The 11,601-nt window shown below is 47.9% G+C and overlaps 1 protein-coding gene across 2 annotated transcripts in view; it reads left to right on the plus strand.

Annotated features, from left to right (window-relative positions):
• The window catches only part of LOC135829598 (uncharacterized), a 28,692-nt gene extending 18,124 nt beyond the window's left edge, over positions 1–10,568 (plus strand). For both annotated transcript variants that reach the window (XM_065341990.1, XM_065341991.1), the window contains 6 exons: positions 4,882–4,927; positions 5,907–6,016; positions 6,302–6,423; positions 7,382–7,656; positions 8,196–8,265; positions 8,713–10,568. In XM_065341990.1, coding sequence (XP_065198062.1) covers positions 4,882–4,927; positions 5,907–6,016; positions 6,302–6,423; positions 7,382–7,656; positions 8,196–8,265; positions 8,713–9,454 — 1,365 coding nt within the window. In that variant the 3' untranslated portion in view covers positions 9,455–10,568. The remainder of the gene's footprint in view (positions 1–4,881; positions 4,928–5,906; positions 6,017–6,301; positions 6,424–7,381; positions 7,657–8,195; positions 8,266–8,712) is intronic.
• The last annotated feature ends 1,033 nt before the right edge of the window (positions 10,569–11,601 follow it).

Below are 11,601 nucleotides of genomic sequence, written 5' to 3' on the forward strand. Positions count from 1 at the left end.
CACCCAAAGGCTAGCGGCAGTGATTTGCCATAACACCATACATAGACTACTGAAAGAGGTTCACCGTCTACTCATTCCACCCTCCTTGATACAACTACCGGTAAGTATCAACGTTGATACAACTAAAATGAACTATCAGAAAAGAAAACGAAATGTAACGAGCTATGAGCTAGCTGTACAGAAACATAAATGGCTGCAGAACTGGACGACTGTTGTACTGTTAGGGCAATTCAATCCATAGTGTCGTCCATAAAAGTCCACTTCAACACCGCCTCCGCAGTACGTGGGACATCTTCTTCTAGCTGCTCAGCAGGCTTCTGAGACACCATTTGTGCTAGGAATGGGGACGAATTCACGCCAAACACCACCCGTTGGTACTGGTAGGCGACTGGCTCCTTTGACGCATCCAAGTCCCGCCACAGAAAACGATGAAATTTCTGATCATCTTCAGACAGCTCGATCTGGAGGTACATCTCTGCTACATCGGCCACGATAGCAACTGGCTTTGCCCTGAATCGCAGCAATATGTGCGGTAGCTCTCTCTGCAACTTCGGTCCTGGGTGGAGGTAGTCGTTCAGGCTTGCTCCTTTGCATTTGGCTGATGCGTCAAAGACCACCCTCACTTTAGTTGTTGTTGCATCTGGTCTGGTGACTGGAAAGTGCGGGAGGTACCAACCACCTGTTGACTCGACCTTTACTGCAGTCGCGTATCCAGTGTTCACATGATGCTGCAGTACACGGCAGTACTCCTTTGCTACTTCTGGTTCCTTGTGGAGGCGTTTCTCCGTCGAGCGCAGTCTCTTCAGTGCCATCTCGTAGCTACCGTTCTCCTCTGGCGGGCTTCTCTTCCAAGGCAGCTTGACGGTGTACCTGCCATTGCAGTACTTTGTTGCTGCCTCTGCATCTGCAAGAGTTTGTCGGTCATTTGCTGCAAGCGGGCTCTGTCGGCGAGGCTCTTCCACCTCCCACATACGCCGGACCAGCATCTCCAGATTACCGTCATCGACTCTGCTGAAGTGAGTGCGGTGATGATCTGAGCTTCCACTCACAGGTCCAACGCAGGTCCAACCTAGCGCAGTTCTCCTCGCCACCGGTTCTCCCTGATCACCCCTCACCTCCTCCAGAGAGTAGTGAAGCTCGGCATGATCCAAGCCAATCAGCATATCAATCTGGCGAGTTGCTGGCTGTTCGAAGGGTATGTCCAGCAGATGATGGTACTGACTTGACTCGACGGTCCAATCGTACGGTTTCAGTGTGCCTGTGACGTGACTAGTTGTGATGGCTGAGAACGGACTGATGAACTTGCCATCTACACTCTCTACCAGCAGATCCACTGGCATTGACTCGAAAGACTCCACTGCTCCGTTGAGGGTGCTGATCGAAACCCGTTTCATGGGTCCCTGCAAGTTGAGCTGGTCCGCTACCTCTGTGTTCACATAACTTTGGGTGCTCCCATCATCCAACAGCGCATTCACCCTGAGGTTGCGGTCACCGTTTCGTAAAACGACCGGCAAGGTTCTCAGTGACAACGGTCTGGCGCCTGCTCCGATGTTAGCAGTGGTTGTAGTTCTGGCTGTCTCACTGGTGCGACCCCTTTCCGTGCCATTTCTGGCTCTAGACGTGTCAATGGCTACTGCCCTGTGAAGCAGATAGTTGTGGGTATCGCTGCACTTGTCTACGCCACACTTTCTCTTCCGCTGGCAGTCAGCACCTCGGTGGCCCTTGCCCAGACAGCGATAGCAGAGCCGATGTGTTTTTGCCACTTTCCAACGCTTGTCCACGTCCATTTCCTTGAACTCTTTGCATGTCCACACTTGATGGTCCTGGGAGCATACTGGACACGCTGCCGGTGTCGGATTGGGTGACTCTGCTGCATGGAATGAGTGGCCTCGGGCTGCTGGGCGCTCTCGGCCATGTCTATGGCGACCAGGTGCTAGGCCTGCGATGGCTTCATTGGCGGTAATGTGAAAGTCGGCCTCGAGATTGACCCACTCGAGCAACGCCTCCACCCCTTCTGGGCGCTGATGCTCATAGAGCCACCTATGGTATCTTGTCAGCAGGTCTTCTGGCAGCTTCTGCTGGATTCGCGCGTACAGAGTGCCCACCTCTAGCTCCGATTGGCGACCCGCTGCTTTCAAGTTGGTCACGGCTACTTCCAACAAATCTGAGAACTGTTCCAGATCTTGTGCGTTGACTCGATCTCCGTGCAATGGCTTGAATCATTCCAGTTCATCTAAGTACACCATCACTTGGCGCCGCGTACCTCCGAATTTCCGTTCCAGGCGTTCCATTGCCTTGTGATATGAGTCCGGGGCGTACCCTAGCCGCTCGATGCATCTTAGCGCTTCTCCCGCTACATACTGTCGTAGCTGCAACAGCTTCAGGGTTGGGCTGATTGGCGCACTGTCCACGCACGCCAGGAACGTGGCCTTCCGTAACTCATAGGCACGCTTATCACCATCAAACACGGGTATTGAAATGCTTCTCATTTTGCTGAAGACGTCTGCGGCTCCAGCTGGTGGTGCAGCAAAACTAGATGGTCTCGATGGAGTTGGTACTGGTAGACCATTGTAGCTGCCGCCATGGCCATGTGCCACACTCTGTGTAGGCCTGAAACTGGCTCGAGGTACAAATGGGACGGCGGCCACAGACTGGTGTAATGTATGGGCTGGTCTCTGGCTACTTCCACTCATGACTGCTGTGTGTACCCTGCTGGAGTGAACAGGGGCTGATTGCCTGGGCAGTACATTGCTATTGGTTGCTTGTACAGCTACAGGTGCGCTGGTGTTGCTGGCCTGACTCAGTGGCACTGTGGGTCCTGCTGCTGCTGCTGGCGCACTGCTACTTGTGCGGGAACTGATGCTATGGCTACTACTGGTACTAGAACTGGAGTGGTGACTGCTCCCTGCACTCACACTGACTGGTGGAGTAGAGCTGGAGCGTGTGGGTGCACCTACAGACAAAGAAAGTGAGGTGATTGCGCTTTTACTTGAGACACTGGCACTGACAGGCCTGTTGGTGCTGAATGTGTTGCTTGCTGCAGATGTGTCCGTGTTGCTTGTGACAGGAGTGAAGTCCGCACTGACGCCACCAGGCGCGGAAGACGGTCTAGCGGACTGTGCAGAACTCGCAGACTGAGCAGTTCCTGACACCCCACCTAATGGGTCGTGAGCAGCGTTAAAGCTTGATGGCATAACAGGGTGGTACTGACTGAACCCTGCGGAATGACGCGCACGAATATGTTGTTGCTCCTCGTACATCTCCACCTGCTGCTCCAGGTGCGCCATTGCTTCTGCCACTTCCTCCAGCTCCGTTATTGCTGCGTCGACTGCTTTGCCTTTTTTCTCGGCTTGAAAACACGTCACCAGTGACTCCAACACCTGATTCACCTCGTTGGCGAACCATTGCACTGCCTCGAATTCGTCTCTCACGGCATCCAAACTCAACTTCTCGTCACAGATCTGCAAAATCAAGCCTCGTCGCCGCGACGTCAAGCGCCGTTTCATTTGAATTTTTGCCACTCTCATGTCTGCAGATGCCGAGGCCACAGCATCGTTGACTTGCTCTTCCTGGCCGTCCGTATTACCAGGCTCAACATAATCGCCAGGCTCAACATAATCGCCAGGCTCAACATCATGGCCAGGCCCAACATCATCGCCTACCGTGACCCTGTTCCGCTCGTGACTGATATCGTCGCTGTGTTCAGACATCTCGCTCCGATGGACTTCCGACTAGGTGAAGATAACCATCCTCTGCTACCATTAGACGAGAGAGGAATCTGACTCACAGAGATAATAACGAATAATCTTTACTTCAGGATGAGACACTAGTAAAGCAACTGGACTACACGAGAGGAATAACTGCAAGCTGTAACTGACTGAAACAACGAAAAGAACACAACTCGGTGTAGTCTCCAGTCCAAACAACAAGACGCCGACTCAACTAATTATGCACAGAAACTACAAGCCGCGAAGTCCGTTTCACGCGCGTGCGGGAAACGGCACATGAGACATGCATAACAACACAACACGATGCACTACTACTACTACATGCATCATGAATAGCATGAATAGCACAAAAGAACAGCCAGGAATAATTATGATTAGACTGGTCCACACAGGAACAATAAATGTATCACCTCTACGCGTGCACACAGCATAACTGACACCAAAGAAGGGCACGTTGATGCGGGCATGCATTGGAATTACCATGAACGTAATGACACCCAAAGGCTAGCGGCAGTGATTTGCCATAACACCATACATAGACTACTGAAAGAGGTTCACCGTCTACTCAGCGGACATAACGACAATTCGCGAATAACGACAGAATTTCCATGCCAAGAGCAAAGTCCCATCCCACTGTAACACATATATTATGATACTTCGGGTATAACGACACTTCGCGAATAAGGACACCTTGTTGATGCCCCGCAGAGTGTCGTTATAAGCGAAGTTGACTGAAGGCGCATGTGAAGTCTGCAAACCATTATCAAATTCCACTCGCATGCACGAACAATGCGTACCAGGCAAATATGGAGCTGTTCAAATCTTAGTTAAAATCAGGACTGCATAGTATCTTTGCTATGGCTTGAGTGGGAATCATTCAGATAGGAGTTTCTGCAAATTTAAGAATGCGACGGATCCTTAATGATCAAAGCAGGTGGATTGTGGGTGGCTGGTGGGGCTTCTGGTCTCATCACCTCCCATAACTTTAGAAGCTGCGTTTTTCTCCATCTTTGAGGAGATTAGTAGAGCTGTCTAAAACAATTCCGCTTCGATCTTAGTCTGCTTGTGATATGCTCTTTCTCCTCGGCTAAAACTATCCTTGCGAGCTTTCAGATACATTCTTACTGTGAATTTGTGATGTTACTTGCTCCAGGGTGAGATAGATGCTGTGAAATGTGTCTTCTGGAATTTCGATGCAAGTAAGTTCCACAGAAAAATCATTCTAAGCTGTTCATCCTCTCATACCTGTAGTTGGATCCCGGGATGGTTACCCTGATGCGTGGTGAGCCCGAAGAGATCATGTTCAAGCCCACCCAGAGTTTGGGGTGTTTCAGGGGTATCGGCCGTTGGGCGGTTCAATAGCCAATTGAGTCAACTTTCCAAGATTTCTTTTGAGTCTCTCTCCCCTCTCCCGGGGAGACCCACGTGACCAGTTTTGGCAGTGAGCAAGTGCAAGTACTGATCTTCCCTGCATACCATTCACTCTGTGTGGAAATGTTTCTCTATGGAATCTCAATCTTAACTAGTCCAAGTAATGTGTGACAAAGAAGTACAGTACTGTCAAATGTGTGATTCAACGGTCACGGTTCGAATCTACTTGTACATCCCTGCCCTGTTACCAGAAACTTTGCCACACGACTTTCAGCTCTTGACAGATCTCAAACCCAGCATGCTTTTGGCTATAATATTATTGTTTTAAAATTGTTGAGCATACTTGGGCTTATGCTTTATGGCTTGGCAAGCATGTATCGTTTGAATGGCTACACAGTGGGTTTCAGTAGGCCTTTGAAGTTGTAGATGGTTTTATGATGTGTTCTTGTCGAGTGTGTGTGTGTGTGTGTGTGTGTGTGTGTGTGTTTGTGTGTGTGCATACATCTGTGTACCTGCATGTCTGCATGTGTGCATATGTGTGTACGTGTATGTGTGGATATTTGTGTGTGTGTGGATATTTGTGTGTGTGTGTGTGTGTGTGGATATTATGTGTGTATGTATGTGTATGTTTAAGATTATGCCTTCATCTGTACATGTGTATGTATGTCTGTGTGTGTGTGTGTGTGTGTGTGTGTGTGTGTGTGTGTATGTCTGTCTGTGTGTGTGTGTATGCTTGTGTGCCTATACGTGCATGTCTGTGTGTGCATGCACGGACCCATGCCGCTATGCTTCGTTTGTGTGTCTTAGATGATGGAGGAGGCGGGTGGAGTGGTGACGGCTGCTCCACAGTCCACACAACAACAAGCAAAAGACCTGTGTGCCAGTGCAATCACCTCACCCACTTTGCTGTTCTGTTTGTAAGTAAATTGACACTAAGTAAATTGACACGTGCAATACCATTTTTCTGATTAGGTTGACTATATACGCAGGGTAAATGAGTTTTCCGTCAACAGGGATGAATTTGCTGGAGTCACTGCTATACACCCATCATGAATGTAAATGATAGGAATTCGAGCCAATAAGCTCGTTCCCATAGGTCTGCAAAGCACTGAACATCGTTTTCACATAAAAAATTATGAATGTAAAGCAACTTGCAATGTAACTCTGTGTTTATGTTTTGTTACCCATTTCTTTCCTTCAAGACTCGGACTGTATCGGCAAGCACATCTTCCGAGACGGCTGCACTGAAGTACGTGTCGATTGTTGGCTGTGGCATATCAATGCTTGGTCTGCTTGCAACTATCATCGTCATAGTCCTTATTCCGTGAGTAGAGGGTAATGCCTGTGGCTGATACGGTGTCAGGCTGTTGTATGTTTCATTGAATGTACAGTTCGTTGTTGGAGCATCACTGGCCTATAGGGCGAGGCTCTTGATTTGATGTCTACGCACAACAGTCATTAATTTTCTTCTTGGGACATTTTCACTATTTAACTGCCCTGAGTAATGGAGCCATTTTCCGGTATAGTGCTACACCATGAAGAGCATTTATGGGCACGTGAGTGTTTACCGCCATTGACCCGGGTGCTCGAATCAGAGTCAGGGTACCGAAACAGAAACTGCCTGAAATTGTACCTAAACTTGTTCCGGTTTCGTTTAGCTTTCACGAATGCCATCAACATACGGCCCTCTAACGGTATGCCAAATTTCAGCGCTGCCCGGTAAACGATTTTTGAAATACTCACGACCCACTTTTTGCTGGTTCCTTGATTCGAGGATGTGGGTCTACGGTAGGGTGCTGCCAAAGACCTGCTGAATCTGCGTCTCCACTGACCATCTTGCTCTAAAAAAAGGAAGCAGTAAGTTACTACTCCCTGCTCTCAACTGCCATACCAAGCGTAGACCATGGTAGACCCTTGTGCTTGAATGGGAGACGATTTGACAAGTTTGCTGTTTCTGATTCGAGCACCTAATTTTCAAATAAAAATTCGTACGAAATACGACAATTTTACTGCGTACTGTAGCTTGTGTTGTAGCGCACCCAGGTTCTGAATTCCTGCTGGGCGGGCCAAGCCAAACTCTCTTCCCTGTTCCATCGCCTCTCCAAAAGTGTATTCTGACATTGTTGAGATTTACAGATGAGAAATTTCACACCTGTCAAATCGTTTCTGATTCGAGCACCCGGGTCGCCAAATCTGTAGTTACCACCATTATTATGTTTATGAATACAGCTGTAGTGGAGTTTTCAAATTCATTCTCCTGTTCTGCTCTGCTGCGTATCTAGGAAACTACGCCAGAGCCTGCACCACCGTATGATACTTGGACTCAGCGCCACGCTCCTTCTCTTCCTGGCACTGTTCACAGCAATGCTGTCCGCCGAGACTGATGTGAAGAAAGGCCACGCCGGTTGCACTCTGATGGCCATAGTCCTTCACTACCTGCTGCTGTGCAGTTTCATGTGGATGTCAGTAGATGCCAGCTTTCTCTACAAGCAGATTGTGATTGTGTTTGACATGCCCAGTCGCAACCAGAAGCGTTACTCGCTACTATGTATCTTCCGTAAGTTACTGCTTCAAGTTATTGTAGTTTTTTTATCTTGTATCGCAGACCAAACAGGCAATGATGCCCAGTATTGTGGAAGTCAGTTGGCTTCTACAAGCCCATTTTCGGACTGGTTGAAAAAATATAAGCGCAGGGCTTATAATGGAGACAATACGGTACTTCTTATAGTGCCCCCCCCCCCCCCCCCCGGGCTTCTAACCAAGTGCATGATTGTGTACGTTTGATGTGCTTTTGGTAATGTTCGTGTACGTGTCATTGAACTGCTGCCCTTGCCGTTGAATTGTGACAGTTCACAGGAAACTTTAGGCTCTGTTTTTCTTTGCCTTCTTTGCTTTACGCGGGATAACATAAGCGTACCAGCCTTGGAAAACCTGCGCCCTCTCTTGTGCCCTCTCTCGAATAGTGCCCCATATGTGATGGACATTGAAAAAATTCTGCCCCAGAGGTACTATTTGTGCGAATACCGTATCTGATAAACAAAACCAGTATGATGAAAAAAGAAGAACACTTTCGTTTGCCTGCTCTCGTGTGTCCAGTGGTACCAATGGTGATAGTTGGGATAACAGCCGGAGCTACATCCCTCAATGCTTACAAGCAAGAAGGAATGTAAGTTACGGAAACGCTACCGTTCTTTGCGCACAATCACAAGACGTCCATTATCTCTTCTACTTCAGGAGCCGCATTTGCACCGTCATTTTTAGGAATGTGGAATTTCACAAATGCATGTCTAACAAAGGGACCGCTTGCATGAGAAACGTCGGCCGGGATTATTCGACCCTGGGGTGATGGGCAATCCCTCATGGACCTATCATCCAGTCATTTAAGAACACACATGACTTTACAGGCTGCACTAGCCCTGTCCCAGACTCGTACCGTACGCATACACACACAAACGCACACACAAACACACACACACATACGCGTGAGCGTGCACACACACACACACACACTCTCTCTCTCTCTCTCTATCTCTCACCAGACCAGGGTCACGTTGCCCATAGCGTGATAACAGACCTGTAGCGATTATTAATCTGTGCATTCTCACCTGCTTAGATGCTGGATCGGCGACGACGCGGCCTTCTACGCTGGACTGGTGAGTCCGATGGCTCTGTCACTGCTGTACAACATCTGCATACTGTACAGAGTCACGCGTTCATTATGCGAAAGCGACAAGAACCTTGGAGAAGACATGAAAGGTGCAAACAGGATCACCAATACGTCGGCACTGGTCATTGTGGTCTTTCTTTCGGTACTGCTGGGTGTTACCTGGCTGTTTGGCTTTCTTGTCATCATCAACGATCACCTCGTTCTGCAGTACCTGTTCACCATTTTCAATTCACTGCAAGGCTTCGGGATATTTGTGCACATGATTCGTGGCAAGGAAGCGCAAAAGGGTCTAGCTGAAATGGCTGGGAAGCACGTCACAGGATTGAAAGTCAACTGTGCTCAGGCCGGGACCAGCCACGGACGGACGCAGCAAACCGTATCACCGGTAGTGAGTGCCGTGCAGCCCTACAAAGGCTCTACTACTCCCACCGCCGCAGGGGAAGATTCCAACAAGCGAAACGCCTACCTGCGTCCCTCGGAGGACGTGTTCAAAGGTGGTGGGCACTCACCAACGCCGCTACTGTCCTGCCCTGTCCTCGCCACTAGTATTTCCTTTGAAATGAGTCCAGATGCATTCGAGACGAAGTCAGCTTTGGAGACTTCTGTTCGATTTGACCGTGTATTTCTAAGGTCCCCGGACAGCCTGAGCGTGAGGACAGAGCAAAGCATGGAGACTGAAGTCCCATAGCTCTTCACTGTTAACTTTGCCGCCTGCTCTAGGTCACAACAGCGGCTCTGGAACCACAGCCTTTCTGTATGGATGGCCATGAGTGAGTGACCAACTCCTACTGTATGATATTACAAAGGGGTACGTTTTGGTGAATTGCCGACAAAGTGCTCGATGCACAAACTACGGAGCGTTTCAAACGAGAACAAGAAAGAGGGCCAATTTAGATTCGTCGTAACGCAAAGTTTTATGCTACTGCAATTATCAGACGACTGATACTGGAACCTGAGACTAACCATTAGGAATATAGTGTAAAAACTGTATGGTACTACGAATCGATTATAGTGTGCGTGTTTGAAAACGATTTCTTTTTTATTAATTTTGCAAGGTTGAGGGAAAGTTGCAGGGGGAAAGGTCTGAAGAAACGATTTGACTGTCACCACCAGGACTCAGGGACTCTCGCGTATGGCCAGTGATGCTCTACCACTAAGCTGCTATCTTTTGTCCTTTTCCTCTTTTCTTTTTGTTCTCCACCTGTTTTCCAGTAGGGCTGTGTTAATAGGAAAAAGCTATGGTGCAGTTGCCATCCAAGCACCGACCGTTTAACAGTTTCTTCAGTCTTCAGACGACTCTTCCAATAATTCTGGATGAATTAAGTGTAACGAATCATAGTAATAAAAGTCGGCGTGGAGAAAAGAAACCTAGTATGGATGAAATAAAGTGAGCGCACTCGCACCACGAAAACAATGGAACAATATTATTTTTAGGATTTGAACGTCGTTTTCACGTGATAATCATCACATGAAAACTTAGCATACCAACACCCCCATACCCACTCACATACATGTACCTTTCTGACCTGCTTTTCTCCAATCTACAGTCTTGCTTTCACACTGCTCGCTGCTCATGTAATCACGCCTTCAATAGTGCTGGCTTTAGAATATTAGTGTTTCTCGGATTAGTTTTAGATCTACTTGTACTAAAGTAATAATGTTCACATTTTTCATGGTACCGTACAAGGCAGAACACCAGAGACCAAAAATCGTTCTCGTTACTCCGAGTTTCGTGTTTCAAAAACACTCATAACACTCATCAGACGAACCATAAACAATAATAATTCCTTCGTGGTCTAACTCTCAGGGTGATGACGATTTCTGATGGTTATCACATGAAAACGACGTTCAACTCCTAAGATAATAATACTGATTTTTTAGAACACGGACGCTCCACTGCATGCAGCGTTATCATGAATATTATGAACAGTCATCACCGCTACACAAAGGTCGTTGACGCTGCAAACTTTATTCAAAAGAAATGAAATCTCGATAACATTGCTTGCAAGAAAAAAAACATGCACAATGATGCAGTGAACATGAAATGTACCCTACGTGTTGTTTGTTTTAAAACATGTTTCATACATGGCACGTGCTTGTTGCCAGGTGACGGCCAATGGGCGACCAGAATAAGCAGTCAAGATCAGGCGATCCTGACCGCTTAGCCGGTCAAGAACTTCAGTCAGCCGGTCAAGATCTGGAGTAAAATAGCATTGCTGCGCGCATACGCATGTACCATTTTCTAAATTATAAAGTGCTCGACACGGTCAACATTGAACATTTGTCGTCCGCCAAACGAAAGAGTTGGCCAGTATTGCTTTTGCAGTCACAGTGTTCAACGAGAAGACCACCTATCCTTGCGGGTGGCGCACAATGGCAGTCGACCTTGCAGGTGTAGATTGGGCATGCCTGTAGACATGACCTCATGCTCAGTTCTGTTCATTGATGTAATAAACATACAAGTACTATGATGTAAGGTAGCAAAGGTGGCTATATGTAGTATTCTACAAGCTAATGGCGATGTTGACAACAGGTTTGTACGCGTGTCAGTAAAGGAGTGACAAAACTAAACAGCTACAACCTGAAAACAATTCAAAACATTCTTCTTCTTCATCGCGCTTATATACAGTGTACGAGTACGAAAGGACGACTTAACCTGAGGAGTAAATAATTGGAAAAAATGGCAAGAGATCCGATCACCACGTCCCCGACCACCACCCCTAGGTGGTGTCGCGCTTATATACAATTCGCAAGTGAAACCTGACCATGAATCAAGGCCTGCGCCCGCGGCCGTACGCATGAGCTTTGGCAATTCTGCAAGTATTTCTTCTAAAA

This window comes from Sycon ciliatum, chromosome 13 (genome assembly GCF_964019385.1).
Source record: "Sycon ciliatum chromosome 13, ocSycCili1.1, whole genome shotgun sequence".
Lineage (NCBI taxonomy): Eukaryota > Metazoa > Porifera > Calcarea > Leucosolenida > Sycettidae > Sycon > Sycon ciliatum.